General features: G+C 42.8%; 1 protein-coding gene across 1 annotated transcript; it reads right to left on the reverse strand.

Moving 5' to 3' along the window:
- Window positions 1-4,437: 4,437 nt before the first annotated feature.
- On the reverse strand, window positions 4,438-11,406 carry LOC309407269 (complement factor H-like; the record flags this gene model as incomplete). The annotated part of the gene is made up of 7 exons (XM_082002747.1): window positions 10,920-11,406; window positions 8,034-8,210; window positions 7,299-7,475; window positions 6,826-7,002; window positions 5,368-5,550; window positions 4,833-5,033; window positions 4,438-4,565 (listed from the first exon to the last, which is right to left on the reverse strand). The coding sequence occupies exons 1-7, from the start codon at window positions 11,137-11,139 to the stop codon at window positions 4,438-4,440; spliced, it is 1,263 nt and encodes a 420-aa protein (XP_081858873.1). The 5' UTR covers window positions 11,140-11,406.
- Window positions 11,407-19,361: the final 7,955 nt, after the last annotated feature.

Raw genomic sequence — 19,361 nt, forward strand, 5'->3', positions numbered from 1 at the left:
CGAGCTGGGGGCTGCAGAGCTGTTGCTCTCACCTGTTCTCACTCCTCTCTTCCGCTGCAGGTTGTTGTGCAGTTTTTTTCCCCTTCCTAACTCTGTTCCCCCACAGGCACTGCCACCGTCACTGATGGGTTCAGCCTTGGCCAGCAGCAAGTCCGTCTCAGAGCCGGCTGGCGTGGGCTCTGTCGGACATGGGGGAAGCTTCTAGCAGCGTCTCACAGAAGCCACCCCTGCAGCCCCCCGCTACCAAACCTTGCCGTGCAAACCCAATACAATGTTAATCAAAGATCTGTGTAATCAACAGAGTCATTTGCTGCTGAAATTTAGACTGTGTCTGGGAAAACCAGCAGTAGAAGCAAGTTTCTGCTGGACTCTCACTTACTGCCTGCACAACCGTAACAAAGCACTGTTTATCTTTTCTATGCAATTAACATAAAGCAACTCCCTTCCTTTCACTAATAACAGAAAACCTCTTGGGCACAAATATGCTTTATGCATTTTATAGATTGGAAACCAAAGCACAGATATGAGATATATATGGTCACACTGTCTGTGTCCAAGCCAAGAATGCATTAGGGTTGTCTAGCCAGAATCCTGTCCCCACTGGGTGTTTGTTTAGAAAAAAAATATTGCTTTTTGAAATCAAACAGTTCCTGAAATCCTGCATCCCAAAACTGATATTACTCAGTAATCAGAGCAGAACCATAAAATTACCATTTTCCTTAATAATTCTGCTTTTCATATAAAAGTATCGACTTCCTTATTTACTTCTCACACATACACATGCATACAGATAATAATTAATACTGAACTGTGCCACTGAATAAAATCAAGGACTGAACTTTTAATTCACTTAGGGCAGCTACTCATCTGAACACTATTCTCTCAGTCAGAAAAGCGCATCCTTGTTGCTAGAAAGCTTAAAGTTAGAACCAAAACCAGTAATTCCATTGTATCATTTAGCTAGAGGCAGGGAGGGAAAGAAAAGATGGTAGTGACATATTTGGCTTTTACTTTTTCTATAATGTAATGTCTCTAACTTACTTAATAACTTAGCAGGGAGATTATATTTTCTATGTGCTGTCACTGGTATTTTCAAGAACACAGAGTAGCAGCTGGATTCCTGAAATGCCTCACAACAAAAAGGAGCTACAGTGAGGGGGCAGTGGGACAGTGGTCTGCTCTCCCATCAAGGCAGCAAGACTCACTTTAAAAGTGTGAGGATTCCCAGCAAGGTCCCTTCAGTGCAGCTGTACAGACGATACTAAAAGGAATCTTTGCATTTATGCAATCGGGATTTTTCTTTTTACTTGGAGTTTGCAGTAGAGGTGATTTAGTTCATCACTCTATTCAGTTTAACATTGTATTATCACTAGCACTGTATTCATAATATTGGTTAATATTGTTCATGTTATATATTGTCAAGATTTCTTCTCACTCTGCTACTGACATTGCATGCAGTTTTTTACACTTGTACCTTCACCGGACCTCTAGCTCTGGCTATAGCCAGGGGAGGTTGTCTCTGCTGGCAACAGTAGATGGCAGCTGATGCGTTTGTAAGGTTGCTAAAATTAATGCAAAAATTAAATGCACTACAGTAGCCTATTGCTTTGCATTGAAAGTGCTGGCAGTATTTTTCTTACCATATAACAGAGGCTTGGCAGCAAAAGGCTTCACCACAGTTTGAAACACTCCCCCCACTTTACTTTTACTTTCAAAATGAACATTCAAATATGCTGCCCACAGTCTAGACAGCTAAAGAGAACATCATCTCCTCTGACAAGATGGCAGTGGAAGCAAACGCAATGAATTCCTAGACATAGAAGTGACCCGGCACTAGAAGCCCTATTTCCTCACTGATTCAGGCTCCAAGAAGATGCAGGTGCCCTCACAGATCAAAGCTGGACTATGTGGTCTGCCATGTGACACCCTACACTAACATTAAAACTGTAATATCATCTACAAAGACCATTAGGTAAGAGGCAGTAAAAACACTCCTTCAACCTTCCCATGTCCAGCAAGCCATCAGTGATACACAAATCACAGAACCATTTAGAATCACAGAATCATTTAGGTTGGAAAAGACCCTTAAGATCATCAGGTCCAACCGTTAATGTGTTTGCTGCAGCATGTTAGAACACATTAGGTGCAATATGTTATCGTCGGATCGACTACCAAAAAATTCAGGAAGGTCCTGGCCCCATCAAGACACCATCACAAACTCTCCTATAAAACATAGGGAGGGCAGGTCCCATTCCAGGACCTGGACCAAGAAGTCATCCCCACCTCCATCCAGAAACCACCACTACTTGCATCCCAACATCTTGCGCTTCCAGCAAATGTCAGGGAGGCTCAAGTCCCCCATAGGAACTGGGTCTGTGATCTAGAGACTTCCTTGAGTCGTTTCAAGGAGACTCCGCTCATTGGCTCATCCTGACCAGGTGGTCAGGACACTCACCTCTGCCATGAGCCCAGGGGAGTTTGCAGGCAAGCGCACCGAGAAGCCGCTAGGCGCAGACAAGGTCACAGACACTCTACTTGCTGATGATCAAGTTACCTGCGGGCTTTAATTCTTGTCTCAGTAAGCCACCAAAGCCAGCCTATTTCAGGACACAATTGTTAGTAAAAATAACACTGAGAGCAACGTAGAACGGGTAAAATGTAAGCACAACCATTTGGATGGGTAAAATGTAAACACATTTACAAAAATGGATAAAGTGTGGATAAAATGTAAACACAATCATCCAACAATAAAAAGAAAAAAAATTCCAAGACAGAACATTGGCTAAGCACAGCAAAATGGGACGCGCCAAGAAAAACAGCTCAAATCACTGAGTCGCTGGAGGGATCTTTCATTTCCACAGCTGGGCTCCTTCATGCCATTCCCATTTATCCAAACACCCCTGCAGCGTAAAGACAAAAAAGTGGAAAAGGCATGAAGACCAAGCCCGACGCGCAGCAGTGGTTCCTCAGAGCAGCGGACAGGCACTTTCAGCAAAGCTGCCTTTTACAGCCCCGCCGTGTCCTCACCACTGAGCACTTACATTCACATATCGGATACTTAATCACTCCATCCAGGCACTCTGCTCTAAATTTCTCAGGGTGTGAAACTTGCCGGTACCACCGTTTGCATTCAAAGAAAATATAATCCCCGGAGCGATAGGTAGAAGTGCTCGAGCTTGATGACTGTAGTTGAATATTGTTCCTTTCCATAACCCTCTCATGCACTGTACAGTTCTCTGCAAAAAGCACTTTCATTATTTGCCTGGAGACCTCACAGAGGACAAGTGATGCTCTGAAACTGTTGGTACCAGCTGAGAGACCTGGAGAGCCCCTTCCCCAGCAGCCTTTCCAGCTCAGGTACGCCGGTCAACGGCTTCTAGGGGACGCAGCCCCTCACCGCCTGCAGCTTACAGGGCGCTCCCACACCCCGGCTCCTGCCCAGGTGCTCCCTCAGGAAAGCTAAAGCTTTGCCCTCAGCTTCAGCACTAAAAAGGCAGCAACGCGGCGGCTAAGCTGTGGCCGGAGTGGAGATGACTTACTTCCTGGCTTGCAGCGTGGATATTCTAACGTCCCCTCCACACACTGTGCTCTGAATGGGGAAGATGCTGGGTCCTTCAAATATCCTCTCTTACACCGAAATTCAATAAAGTCACCCGATCTGGAATACAGCTTTCTTCCTACGATCCATTTCAGCTCAATATTGTTTCTGTCCATGTCTTCTTCAGATGCTGTACAGGCCACTTGGAAAAGGCAAGGGAAGAGCGTCATCACTTCATACAAACGCACCACATGTAACTTTTTTTCTCCCCTAAAGCCTGCAGAAGTTCTTTGCATCACAAAATGCTTCCAGCTATTTGTTCTGACCCTCTGCTACTTGTGACAGGAAGGACATTCACATCCAGGCTAAAGGGAAAAATGATCATGGCTGACAAGCCACACAGAGCTATGGAGAAGCGTTTTCACTCTAACACTCACACAGGGCGAGATCGAAGCACGGGCGGGGGAAGTCACCGGGCATCAATGAACATCCCTGTGTGTTTTTTGAGATCCCTTCTTGCCTTCTGTCTAGCACTTCTCTAGTTTTGTTTCCTCATGGCCATGTCACGGACACATCCCCAGATCTCCCCAGCACTACCACGCGCTGAGAACCATCCTCCTCACTCACAGGCTGCGGACCATAGCAGCATCCCCAGCTCGGGCGCCCTGCACAGTGATGGTGACCCCCTCACACAGGAATGTTCAACCAAACTTCCCTCCTCCCAAATCCGCTGTGGTGGTGAGGGACAGCAGAGGGGACAGGAAATGGCTGGTGCCTCCACACGTGTCAGCTCATGGCACAACAGAGAAGAGCTTGGACGGCCAGAGGTGCAAGAAAGCATAGACATGGCTGCAAAAGAGAACCAGTACACAACCCTGCTGGGGGAGAGTCCTGCCTAATCAGGCAGACTTGGGAGATTCTGCAAGGAAACTGTCTCCTGCTCTTAGACCCATCACGGTCAGGGAAACGGCGTATTTCGCTATCTGGGAATCCACTTTCAGGGCACTGACAAGCTCTTTGCTCTTGCCTGCAAGCGGCCAGGCAGTCACAGAAGTAGTAACCCTGGCAGTGAGCCCCGGAGAGCCCTTTCCCCAGCAGCCTTTCCAGCTCAGGTACGCCGGTCAACGGCTTCTAGGGGACGCAGCCCCTCACCGCCTGCAGCTTACAGGGCGCTCCCACACCCCGGCTCCTGCCCAGGTGCTCCCTCAGGAAAGCTAAAGCTTTGCCCTCAGCTTCAGCACTAAAAAGGCAGCAACGCGGCGGCTAAGCTGTGGCCGGAGTGGAGATGACTTACTTCCTGGCTTGCAGCGTGGATATTCTAACGTCCCCTCCACACACTGTGCTCTGAATGGGGAAGATGCTGGGTCCTCCAAATATCCTCTCTTACACCGAAATTCAATAAAGTCACCCGATCTGGAATATAGCTTTCTTCCTACGATCCATTTCAGCTCAATATTGTTTCTGTCCATGTCTTCTTCAGATGCTGTACAGGCCACTTGGAAAAGGCAAGGGAAGAGCGTCATCACTTCATAGAAACGCACCACAGGTACATTTCCTTCCCCCCGCTCCCGCACCTGCCCCCGAGCCTGCAGAAGTTCTTTGCATCACAAAATGCTTCCTGCTCTTTGCTCTGTCCCTCTGTTACCTGCCACAGGAAAGTCTACATAAGCTAACAGCAAAAGGAAATTCCTCTGGACAAAGGAAGGACTCATTGCTCTTCTGCCCTGCCGGCATCGCAGCCCCAGCACAAGCGATGCCGCGCAAGCGATGCCCTCAGGATCTGAGAAAGAGACAACAGGCGCAGTCACACAGCACACGCTTCAACCTACCTAAGCAAACTGGGGGGCTCGTCCACTGCCCATCAGTACAGGTGATATACGGAGATCCTTCCAGGACATAGAGACTTGGGCATTTGTATTCCAGAGTTTTACCTTGCGGATATTCTTGCATGGGGAAAGAAAGAAGGTCTCCATTTTCAATGACTGGAGGTGAGCCACATTTCCCACTTTTCCCTGGAAGAAAATTCCCAATCAGAGAGAACACCCTGAGTTTAATTGCGGTGGAGGCCTGGCCACAAATACTACCGCACGGTACCTTGGCTTTACTCTGAGACACCCGGCGGAAAGCCAAGGGAAACCCAAATACCTGTCAGGTGAAAAAGAGCGAGAGTTTCTCACTTCTCCAGTGCCGGACTCACAAGTACCGGTTCACCCCGTTTGGCCACGGCGGAAGTGCTTGCAGCATAACGGTGTAGCGTCTGGCAGAGGCCATCCTGCAGAAGACCCTGACACCCACCTCCTCCCTGTACTGCCTGAGCGGTGAGAAAAGCGGATCCGACTGCAAACGATAATGACTGCCACTGAACTGCACCGCTGCAGTCACTAACCGGCTCACCCTTGGGCTCTGTAGGCCGCTTACGGCCGCTGGGGACTTCACCCACGCCAATCCTGAAGCACGGCTGCCTCACGGATTTTTATACCTCTTCAAGCACCACACTTGCTGTCAAGTCTGGCCTTCCAATGGGCCTTGCACTGGGAAGTCTTCAGGGAAGACCCAGATCCATTGGTGCCAGCAGTGAGCCTCTTTGCACTTGGCATTGTGTTCTGGAGCCACGACATGGAGCCTGGTCTTAATGCATCTGCTCTTTCTGCACCCACCGCCCCCCCGCCAGCTCCCAGCCGGGTGGTGCTCGAGTCAAACGCTGCTGCATTGGTTCGTGTGCTGAAACTTTCTGTATGGTGTCCAAGGAAAACAAGTGAGATTATTTAGCGCGCTCACGAAATCCAAGAGGCACCACCACAGTACCTGGGTCTTGGCTCACACATCAAATTCTACCCTCAGTTGATTTAACCATTGATTTGACTCCACGGCCTTCAATACGGCAAGGCATCATCTGCGTTATGTAGATGTCAACTAGCAGGGAAGCTGTGGGCTCAGTTCTCCAACACTGACGGAAAAATTTCTCGCTCTTTTCTCATCGGGCAGGCACAGAAAGTAGATTCTAAGAAGTCCAAAGGCTGCGGCTCAGAACTAGACCTAGCCAGCAACTGCTCTCGGCCTCAGGGTAGTTTGCCAGATGGGGCCCTCTCGAGTGAAGCCACCTGGGTCACTCAGCTGGTAAACTCATCTGAATGTGTACCTGGGAAAAAGGCTTTTTCCTGAGTGTGCCAGAGACGTTGAGTTTGTGCACAGTAATGAGACTGAAATCTGGGAGAAGTAAATGCCCCTGAGTCAGCTTCATGACAGTCCCACCGACCGGCAACTGTATGAAGAGAGAAAGAAATTACCTTTGCACTTTGGCAGCGCTGTCCAGGTCCCATTCTGACACGCTACGGTGGAAGCCCCAGTCATCTCAAAACCTTGCCAGCACTGATAGCGAGCACTCTCCCCAGGCAAGTACCTTGACTTTTTAACACCTTGAACTTTACCACCAGCAATTTCTGGAGGAGGTGCACACGTCACATCTGAAAAGAGACACTGCTGCAGTCACGTTTGCACTACTTGAGGTGCTCCCCTGTAGAACCGACACAGCTAAAGGAATCAATCTTGTTGTTACAATTTCTGTCCAGACTTTCTGCCCGAGGTGGGTCACAGCTCCAAGAGGTCACCATGGAGAGAGTAACGAGCTGTGACAGGGGCAGCAGACCACTCTTTCTGGGACTCTCAGGAGATGGCAGGGTCAATGAGGGCTTCTAGAAAAAGCCGGAAAACAGAGAGTCCCCTCTATGCTAAGAGGCAGGATGAAAGCACAGCTTCCTACCTCTGCACGTTGGTGCTTGTGACCACTCGCCGTTTGTACAAGTGACATAATTTCCACCCAGCATTTGAAAATTGCTTTCGCACCCATACTGCACTCTGGCACCGGGCAGATACCTCTCCCGCCGAGCGCTTGTAATATAAGCATTGGGAATTTCAGGTGCGGCTCCACAGCTAACATCTGAAAAAGGGAGGTGCATTTCAGAACAGTAGTGCAGCAATGCGACAATCACAGAACATTGCATTCTGGAGCACCTTTGTTCCCGATGAGCAAAAACGGTTTGCGTAACGCAGATCTCTTTCTACTGGTAGAAAAGGGAGATACGATGGCCTTTGCTCTGCAACGCCTCACCAGACACTGTTATTTTTGCCTAGAGTGACCACAAAGAGAAAAGGAGTTGCAGCGACCAGCCCGAGGCGCAGGTCGGTGCCTACCAGTTCTCTCCTCCTTTGCAGCCAGCACCCGTTCCCCCATAACCCTCCCTTTGCTGGATTTCATCAGTGAGCTGAGTTTCAGCTACTAGCTTCCGCCCACAGGAGAAACCATTTCTTTGCACATCTGCCCCGTTTGTTTTTTTCTCAGGGGCCAGAAAAATAGTTGTTGGAGCAGCCCGCTCAAAGCAAGTCACCTGTTGGCTCTATTGGCCTGACTCGGCGGCACGCCTGCGTTGACATTATTTTAATTCACAACGCGAAAGACTAAGAAGGTTCACAGACTACTTAGAAGTAGAACCTATACCTTGACAGAAGGGCGGTGCTGTCCAATTTCCTTCTCTGCAAATAATTTCGGGGGGACCAACAATCAGGAACCCTGCATCACACTGGTAGCGAATTGTTTCACCGGGCTCATAAATGTCCTTGTTTCTGCCTTCAATTTGAGCACTGGCAACCTTTGGAATACGTCCACACGGCATTTCTGAGAAGATACAGAAAGGTGACGCTTGTGCTAATGTGATACACATAGACCAAGTGCACTGTTTGCACCGAACAGATGCTTTGCGGAGCTTTTTCTGACATCAGCATAGTCATCCGCTGACGCTGGATTTTATATAAAAGGAAGCACATGGAAGATCAAATAAGTCATTCCCCTAGACAGGCATGGACTTCGGTCACTGAAATATTTAGATCCTGTTTCTAACCATGCCAGAAAATTTTAATCAAGGCTTCCGCCCCTTACTCCCCAGAAGTGGTTTCCATCACTGAAGCCCCAAAGCAACTCCTAGTCACTAGTGGGCTCTGTAGAAAACAGATCCTTGGATCATGAGGATGCGCCCAGGACTCACCTGGCAGAGATACGAACTGAACAAAGATTGCAAGAATTCAAAGGAATAGTTTAAAAACTTAAACTGCATTCCAAAATGGGTGCGTGGACTTAAATTATATTTTTATATGCATTTTTAGTTATTAGTAAATTAGGTTTTATCAGCTGACACATCCAGTTGTAAGCATATATTTGGACTGAGTTCCACAATAAAAACAATCTAATTACAGTCAAAGGTCCTGCTCAGGAACTGGGACTGGGAATTTTATTTCAGTAAAAGTTCTTCTATGAACAGCTCCAACATTATTTGGTTATTCCTCTCTATGTCTGCCACTTATCAGCAGAAATGGAGACTCACAGGCAATGCAAAAGAAGAGAAACCATGCAGCATGAGAACCTTGCAGCTAAGAAATACAGCCATGGTTGGCATGTTGTGTGTGTCAGTCACCAGCTGGCACCTCATTTTTCCTGTGCTCATCTACCTCCTATTCATTTCTGAAAACACTTTATTCTACCTCTTAATGAACTTCTGCTTACAAGATATCACCTGCATCCGTAATAACTTAACAAGTGGATTACAGATTCCTCAGCATTTCTTAGAATAGATGTCCTGAATTATGCCATATCATTTATACTCCTATTAGAGAAAGAAGTCACAAATAGAAAAGGAGAAAAATCAAGAACTAATCAAATGAAAAAACCACCCAAATATTTATTTCTGATGAGCAAGTTTTAAAACATAATTTACACCCATAATTTGAAAATTGCTTTCACATTCATACTGCACTCTGGTGCAGGGAAGATATATCTCCTGTCGAGTTCCATTAATATAAGCCAAGGTAAAAAGGCTTTATAAAACATCTTTTATGAGGAAGTTATCTCTGAAGCTATTTTCTGAACTCAGGTGGCACCTGTAGTTAACTTATCAACTCAGACATCTTTATCTTAGCCAAACATGAAAGAGTACTTTCAAAGAAGTAGAGAGAAACATGTAACTGCAGGACTTACTTCTCTTCTCAAATATAGGTATCTACAATGGATCATATGAACTGTGCATCTGTAATGCAAATTTTTCTTTTGGTTTAAGTAAAAATGAAGGTAGAGATTCTCCCATATCATGCACCTTTAATTGTGGTGACTTCTCCTCTGCGCTAGATTTGCACGCACCCTTAGCATCAGCAAGTGTGTTTGTGCTGGCAAAAACAGTTGCCCATTGAATAAACGGTCTCTGATACTACAGGCAAATACAGTTCATGCACAAAAACAACTGCAAAATTATACACAAGATGTATTTAACAGATCAAAATTATTCAAGTATGGCGCATATTTACCAGCAATACACGAAGGAAGCTTGATATGCCCATTAAAACACTGCTTCATAGGTAAGGCTGTGAGTTTAAATCCTGTCATGCACATAAATTTCTGCCACTGACCACTTTGCATCAAAAATGTGCGTCTTTGTCCATTGGAGAGAAGTAGGTTTTGGGCTGCCAGTTGCTGTTTTGTAATGGTACATGGTGCTAGGGAAAACAAGAAAAATTAAAAATGGTGGAGTATGAATCATTGGTGGCTTTTAAGATGTGAAGCACCTCGTCAGCAAAGATAGTGCAAAAACATCTTTGTTCTCACTCAGCACTGATTTTAAAAAGTAAAATACAGACCAGTTAAACACTTGATCTCTATCACAACTAATTCAGGACGTTTAGTTTTAGGTCATTTATCAATGATATGGCACAACTTCCAAGCATATTCTTATTCACATTTATAAAACATAGCTTTACAGACTTTGCAGACATCGGTGACGATCTCAAGAGGTACTGATTTCAGGAGATTGTAGTCCTTGAAACGATTAATTAATGAAATCGGGGAGAATAAGCCTAATTTTACCCCTGTTGTGTTTCCGTCACCTAGGATTAAAAATAAGTTTTATAAGATTCCTAACAAAGAGCTCTAAGGAGGAAATTGAAGACAGCAAAGCAGCTTACCACCGTGCTCCTCCCCTGTCTGAGGGACAGTTAGGAAACTATGTGAAAGGAAGTCTTAGCAAATGTAATCACTGGTGAGAGGGGCTGACACCATAGCCAGTACCTGTACTTTGTTGCACAATTTCTTGTAAGTACAGACAAAATGTTTATCTGCTTGTAACCTTCCAGACAGCTCCAAAATTCTCACAATAAAACACACGATTGAGTGTAAAGCCCAAGATTCACAAGCTAAGAAGCTCTGAAACCAGCGATTAATTTTGGTCCATTACAGACAGGTAATCAAGCAACAAATGTATACCTAATTCTGAAACTCCTACTTCAAGAATTATTAGAATTATCTGCCAGTATAAAGTGAACCAGCAACAAAAGTTACACTTACCCAGACACTGTGGTGGTCCAGGTACCCAGATTTTTTCATGGCATGTTACCCATTCCGATCCTGATAAAGTATATCCAGGGCTGCACACATACTGCACTCTGTCGCTTTCCTTATATCCTGATTTATGCCCACTAACAATTTCTCCAAAGTCAATGAGAGGTGGGTCTTCACAGGCTGCTCCTGCAGAAACTGTGCACAGATTGTTGTTCTTCGACTGCATGCTGCCATTTTCTTTTTATCCCGATTTATCCCTACTAACAACTTCTCTAAAATCAACAACGGGTGAGTGTTTGCATGCTATTCCAGCAGAAGCTGCACACAAGTTCTTGTTAATTGACACACACAGGACAGTACTGACAGCAAATAATGGCATTACACAGGAGTTAAATAAATTCTGATGACCTACATCCCTCCACCCGGGAATATACCATACTAGTAAACAACACTATCTCCTTGCTCTAAGAAATTGTCATCATCTTTACTACTTTCACAGCCTTTGCATCGAAAAAAGTTACTAAAAAGCATTTTAATCGAAAAATATGAATAAACTTCTGAATTTCTCAGAGTACAGTTTCTGTTTTCCAGCATTATACTGAAATAAAGTTTTACACATACAGTCCATTTTCTTTAATCCTACAAATAACTCAGTTTTTCCCAGATTCCTAAAGCTAGCTCCACCACTCAAAAACTAAATGTTGGATTATTTTTTGAAAGTATAAGGTATATACAAGAGCACGTTTAAAGGCAGAGAGAGGAGAAGAATCTTGATATGACGAATAGATTTAAATGGATCAGTTACCAAGTTTAAAACTGGTTATTTTAATAAAGGTATACACTCAGTGAAGACCTCCTTCATGCAGCGTGTTTTTTGTATCATACAAGTTACTGAAATAAAAGTACCTGTATTTTTTAACAGTTGTATAGTGTTTTAAAATCAGATCAGTATTCTGCATTTTTAATAGTATGTATTCAGAGTAATAGTAGATAAATTGAAATACCAAAGAATTTATATGGATTAATGCATTTGAGTGAGCAATGGCTAGTAATAACAGGTTCTTTATGAGAGCCCTTAAGTTCAGGCACAAGGCAAAGAAGCAAGCTCATACAAGAAAATACAACGCAAATATTCTCAAATTCATAGTTCTAAATTATAACTCTCATTCGAAACTTCTGAAAGGAATTCTATTAAAAGCAAATGGTATAGTTTACATTTTTTTCAGTTAGTTTTTCTTGATTGTCATCAGCTATGTCAGTTAAAAGCATAGATTCCCATTTAACAACTTACCTTTACAGGTAGTACAACCTATCCACAGTAGAAACACTACGGTGTGGCTCAGCATTGCCATTTCCAAGCTTTAGAAGTTAAAGATGTCCTCTGCAACAGAGTTACGATTTTCTGTACTCTGAATCGCATGCCCTCATATTCACTCCCAACATTGCTGAGGCTGGCCTCGCAATCTCTTCCCTAATTTTCTTGCAACACAGTGGGCAATCTGTACAGATAGACTACGCAATTGTTGCAAAAAGGCTTCGATACTTTTTTCACAAAACTTTTCAGTCTGAACTTGACACAGGAGCATTATGAAACCTATAACCAAAAACCTCATGGTTTGTTTATAACGCATAATATAGTGCACTTAGCTTTTCAAATGTTTAAAATTTTGTTATGGGCAAAACCACCTTATATGTAGAGCCCATAATTTATCATCAGTGTGCTTAAAATCTCAACAGCCTTATAAAAATACCAAGCTATGGTTAGTCCACTTTCAATAATGCTAACATTCATAGCCCAAATTAATGCAAGAAAGCCTCAGCAATGCAAGTTTTGTTTTGTTAAGTGGTTTACAGAAAAACTGTCCTAGTACCTAACTGCTGCCTCTGGTGTTAGGTCATCCTTCCCCTGCTCCTTTGGTGGACAGCACCAGTCTTTCTCAAGGAGGCTAGCAAGACAGGAGGGCAATGCCACAGCGAACCATCAATGTACCAACGTTTTTGGTGGGAAGAATCCAATGCAAGTAGCTGGGGTCCCTTCCTCCTAGGTATTGAGGTCTCCTTGTGTTTGCACGTACTTTTTTTTTTTTATACATGGTCCATTTTTTTTTGATCCCAGTTGTTCAGCATCTCTGTTCACTAAAATTGGGTTTACCTGGACAAGACCAAGTTGCACTTCTGCTGGGGCCACTGTTTGACCCCTGTTGTTTGTTTTTACAGTCTTTAACCTTTGTTCATCCTCATGTCATCCCGCATTCTCCTTTCCCATACCACATTTTAGTCTGGAGTCATAGATAGCTCAATAACTGCTTGTTGCCAGTATGAATTAGAGCTAAACTAAAACCCATTTAAGGCCGTCAGTGGCATGATTGCTGAACAACTGCTATCACAGCTAAACAAGCTAAAATCAGCTCAAGACAAACCCAGACAAGCACAGAGATCCTGCATTCCCAAGTCAATGCGGAACCTGTGTTCTTTTATTAGCAAAGGCAAAAATCATATTTATTGGGCTACATCAGCAGGACAACTTTGACTGAACCAAACACCACCTTCATATGACAATACTAAGATTATTTTCAAGGTTATTTTCTGCGGAGTTTCTTACACAATCTTCTTTCTTAAGACATTCATTTTTTTCTTCTTGTTTGCTAGCTTGCTGCTAGAACTATTGTGAAATACATGGTTAACAAACAGCCATCAAATTTCAGTTGTTTTTTCTCCCTTCAAAAACACATGGCATTGTTTTGTTTACTGAATGACAACATCATCTGAAGACCAACACATATACACTACATGAATTTCATCATCATTGATTTGTCATTTCATATAACGGCAGAACTTCAAAGCACCTTGCAGAAAGGCTTTTTTCTAAATGTAAGTCCAGAAAGGTCTCAGTGACAAATGTCCAATATTAACATCTATATTAACCACTTTTAAGGAACAAAGCACATTTCTTAGAGAAAACCAGGAGTATAAGCATGTGATTAATATTTCTAGAGGCATGTAACATTTATTTGTATTTTAGATTCTTACATATTAGTCCAACATGACCCTAAGTACTAACTGTTGTTTATGGAGTCCTGGCAGGTTTGCAATATAAAACAACAAACCCCACAAAGGTTCCGTCTCACTTCTTCCTCACCTTCTCATCCTCCTGTGCTTCAGAAAGACTGGTCTCTCAGGAATTTTTACTTTTAGTATAGCACTAAGAAGAACAAAAAAGGTGAACTAAAAGAAGATTAATTTCCACCTTATCTGCCACCGTTTGTGCCTGTTTTTATAGGTCATTAACTTTTATAGATCTGTATAGGTCATTAACTTTTGGCCTCATTTCTAACTCAGTCACTGGAAAACACAGAGTTACCTTTTCTAAACAGCAATTGTTGATCAGGCAGCTGTTTCCAGTAAGTTAATTCCAAAATGGTTGCAAAATTTTTATTACACAATACGTAGATTTCTTTCTTTCTATAAAAAAGACAACAGAAAGTGTTCTTCCTATCCAAGAGCATGTTTCCTTATATTCATCTGAAAAAATACAGTCACTGTTTAAAAGATCTGATCCCCACACCAAAGTAGAAGGGAGCTATACTCAGCGTGTACAATCACTTTGGCCTTGTCTTAATACAGGAGGATGCTCAGCAAGACCAGCCTTCTGCACTAGTGCCATGGGCTGAAGCCTACCTGAAGTCTACCTGAAGTCTTGCTCAGATAAGTGAGAACCTGACTGCTTTTGCCCAGCTCGGACTAGGTGAATCTGATACGAGCTAGGTCACAAAGAAACAGCAGATAAACTTTGCTGTTTAACATTTGCCTACTTCACACATTTTGGAACACTCTGGGGTTGGGAGACCGGAGGTTCAGAGATTCCGGCGAAAATCTTTAAGTGGGCTCACATGCAGATAAAAGACAGTAGTGTGGGTCTACATGATTAAAGGGGCCACTAGCAGGTTATGCTGTCGATCTAATTCGTAGTGAAAACAATAGCTTCTCGGGACAGGGGAAGAGGAACTCCATACACAAACATCCAGCACTGTGTAGAAGATGGAGCCCGCTGTGTGTGGGGGCAGCCAGAAGCCAGCACTCAACACACCGACTGGTTGGAGTGATTGGCCCATTATCCTGGGAACATGGTGTCAATTTAACATGGACCAGAAGAGCGGGGCCTTTGATTTGTTGCTGTCAGAACAGTTAAAGCTTACAGTAGAAATTACTATCCTCCTGCTCTACCAAACCTGCTGCTCAGTAAAAGAAAATTTAAATTATATGCCACTGAGTGGTGCGGTACTGCTCTCATATACACTCTACCCAAAAATTCCCCAACAACTACCTTCCCTTTCTGATATCAGACACTTTACTGGAGGCCCGTGATACCTGACTGACTGTAAAATCCAGCTATTTCACGTCAGGACTTCAGAAAGTAAATCACCACTTATTAAAACATAGGAAATTGCTCTGAATTCTACTCATAACAAATGTTCCAGAGACTGGCTTTTCATCCCTTTCCCTTCATTTTCCCCAGTTCTGCTCTTTAGAGAAGGGTCTTTTTGCAGTTACCAAATATTCTTGCGCTTCATCCAGAGCTCCTCAAAGGCAACAGGTCTGGGCAACAGGCCCGGGCAACAGGCCCACCAGTTTCACTACATGAAATATTTTAAAGCCAATATAAGTTGTTGAAACTTCACTGGGACACAGGTTCACCTTGGTTAAGATATGCCAGTCCAAATTAGCACACGCAGCGCTCTAAACTTTGACTGTTACCAGAAGTGCCCTCATCTGGGAGTTTATATCCCAGCAAAAGTCAGTTCCCTCAATTATGAGCCATGGAGGCAAGAACTTAACTGGAAAACAGAAATTTCAATCTATAAATGAATCTGAATGCCTTTTTGGCTGATGTTTGCCAAAAACCACATAAATGCAAGGTTGTGATGCAAGAGGAAAGGCCTCTCTGTTGTGACACAGCAACAGTTTTAAACTAAAAGAGGGCAGATTCAGACTAGATAGAAGGAAGAAATTTTTTTTACAGTGACGGTGGACAGACACTGGAACAGGTTACCTGAAGTTGCGGATGCCCCATCCCATCCCAGAGAGTGTTCAAAGTCAGGTTGGAGGGGGCTTTGAGCAACCTGATCTAGTGAAAAATGTTCTTGCCCATGGCAGGGGGGGTGGACTAGATGATCTTTAAAGGTCCCCTCCAACCCACAGATTCTGTGATTCTATGATAACAAATAAAAGGCTGATCTTGAAAAAATTTGCACAAGCCAAACTTTGTGCAGAAGTGTTATATCATCTACTTACTCCCAAGCCAGCACTATCACTGTGAAATGACAGAGCCGAGATATATTGCCATTCTGATGTTATTGGAAGGCTCTGCTACACAAGGAAAGGCACCAAGAGAAACAGGAAATAATTATTTTTATCATGCCTCACACACCCAAAAGTAACCCATTCTTTTCTGAATGTTTCTTAAGAAGAGAAGGCTGGGAGGAGACCTTATTTCTGGTTTTGGCTTCCTAATGAAAGAGTACAGAGACGATGGAGCCATACTCTTCAGACATAAATCTGCATGAAAAGAATTTACAATTAGATATTAGGGAAAAAAATTCTCTATGAGTGTAGAACAGACATTGGAACAGCTACCCCAGAGAGGTTAGAAAATATTCTTGGAGATATTAAAAACCTCAGCCAGACAGGGTCCTGAGCAACCCGATCCTTATTCTGCAATTCTATGCTTAACTATGCAGAAAGTCAGCAAAAGTTCAGGACTGTTAAAGAGTCAAATTGAGGTCTTTGGTATGTTGATGGTTATTTTAAAAGTTATTCGAGCACCATGGTTTGGCAAGTCTCTCTGCTTCCAGACACATTTAGGAGGTCAGAAACACTCTTGGGCTGCATGTCACTAAGTCTCATTTGCACTATATATTCCACATACACTAAGCATAGCATTTTGACAGATGGACTTTCAGCATCCCACCTACACTAGGACAACAGTATGCCTGAGCTGTGTGCCCACAGTAGCTTCTCTGACACCACAGCAGTGTGTGTAGCTGACCTATGTCTTCCCACACCACCTAGCCACATTGGCATGAATATATTCTGGAAAAAGTAAGGTAGTGGAAAGGAGTCATTAACAAAGTTTCCTCACCTTCCAAAAAGCAACTTGATCACTTCCTGTGTCTTCATTAACTTCTGTAAGAATTCTGTGTTCAGTTGGTTTTGTAATGTTCATGTTGTCTTTCTTTTTCAACATTTCACACAGATATTTCTGAGCTTTTTCAGATTTTGAAACCCAAGTTGTAGTGCTCTCTCATTTCCTTTCACTTAATTCTGCTGTGCTAATTAACAGAAATAAAATGGCCCCAGATTTCAAATTGCAAGCAACAAGTCTGTTTTCAAATAATTCATGCAAAAGTAATTGAAAATGGGAAAAATGAAAGAAATCCACATTCTCTTTACCAAAGAAAATACCTGGGTGCTGTCCTGAACATGCTGCAAAAAATGAAGAACAAGAGTATTAAATACACTGGTACGGGCTGGTGTTGGGAAGCAACCAGGAAGATGTTGATGTCATCAGGCCTGCAACAGGCACCACCACAATGATGTGTGGATGCTCCATCTGTTTCTCCCTGATAGCCAGAGAATGTGCCCTCCCTCCCCATGGTTCTTCCATACCATGGAAACGGGTTTGATCTCTGTGGTATGGTCAAGACTAGATTTGGGGTTTTGGCCTGATATGAACTAAGGTGATCAAGTGCAGAGCTGCTTGACTGGTATCCCTGGAAAGTCTCAATTATATCATATACAGACATATTACCCTTTCTCTTGGTTATTGATTCTCTTTTCACCGTGCTTGTACTTCCCTTTCTCCACCCAAATAAACAACCTGCCTTGAATTACTTTTTCGCTATTCGTCCCAGTTTGGTGACATCTATTTGATTTTTCTGATACCTAGGGAAAGCTGACCTTGTGTGGTGTTACCGATATGGTCACGGATGTACTAGTTGCCTTGCAAGATTTTGCTTACAAATCTAGTCCATCATGTAAACACCCTTCATGTTCAAGAAAAAAAGAGTTTTTCTTCTATCTTTGATAGACACAGGAATGATTAAGATGTAATAATTCAGAGACTGAAATTAATTTCTAGGTATTTTGGCCTCAGCACAGATAGTTTCTGGATGCATAGCAAGACTAGATGGCAGCTATTAAGGTAGCAATGCTCAATAAACCAAAATTTACTCATTTAAAAAAAACTTATCACCAATCATTAACTGAGTTCTCACACTATTTCTTAACTGAGACTCACCAATCTACATTACAATTGTTGTTCATAACATGAACTAGAAATAAAAGCTATAGTGAACATTTAGTTCAGATCTACATCAAAACTTCCTTATATTAAATTGCTAAATCTCATTGTTATTTGTCCTCATTTTTAAATACCGCTTTACAAAGCAACAACTTTTTAATCTTTTGAAAATATTTTGGAATGTTATTGTAAATAACATGTAAATGCTATTTTTATCAACCTTTTTTCCCCAACTATAGTTGACTGGTTTTGATTAAATAAGCAGAATTTCTCTATTTCTTGAATGCTTTAATTTCTTTGTTGTTTTATTTAGTCATGCAACACTCTCAAAAGCCTTGGAAAACCATACAGAACAGCATACATGCAATGATATCATAGAAATACAGAGTTTAGAGGTAAAATACAGAAGACACCCTTACAGTGACTTTTTTACTAAAGCATACTAAAATGGATGCGAGGCAAACATTCTCTATATTCCTGAGTTTTCTTCATATCTTCAGTCACACAACATGTTCAAAGGCAGAGCCCCAACAGTACCAATCTTGGTGTCATAGAATCATACAAAGTGGACAGATATTTTAATAGTTTAAATGCTCTCAATTAGTAAAATAAAGATGCTTGTTTGATTTTTTTAAAAAAAGAATAATAAACTACTGAATAGAATTTGCATATTTTTAGGTTTAAAATGGTTTCATAGATCCATTAAGCACAACCTTTTTTTTTTTTTTTTTTTGAATACTTGCTTTTTTTCCTTGTCCCTCAAGCCTTGTCCTTTAGAGAGGCCTCTTACCTGTGAAAGAAGAGATGGGTGCTGTTAAGATGTACAAAGAAAAAACAGGCATCTCCTTTCACTCTGTAAAATTATGGCTTAACATCCATTTGAAGGGCACAAAACTATCAGTTTAGCCATATTCTGTAGTCTCAAAAGCACTTGTGGTATCAAAACCACCAATATCCTCAAAGGGCACTACTTGCTCAGCATCTTCTCGTTGTGGCGCTTTGCTCAAGTCCTCCAGATTGTGATGTATCCTCAAATTTATCACTGTAAGCCTTACAAAACTCCTTCATCCTAAATTTTCCACACGTATGTCAATATTGCATTCTTCTGCTGCATTCCCCTGCTGCATTCCCAGCCCTCATAGCACAAA

This window comes from Phaethon aethereus (assembly GCF_964289735.1).
Source record: "Phaethon aethereus genome assembly, chromosome: 8".
Lineage (NCBI taxonomy): Eukaryota > Metazoa > Chordata > Aves > Phaethontiformes > Phaethontidae > Phaethon > Phaethon aethereus.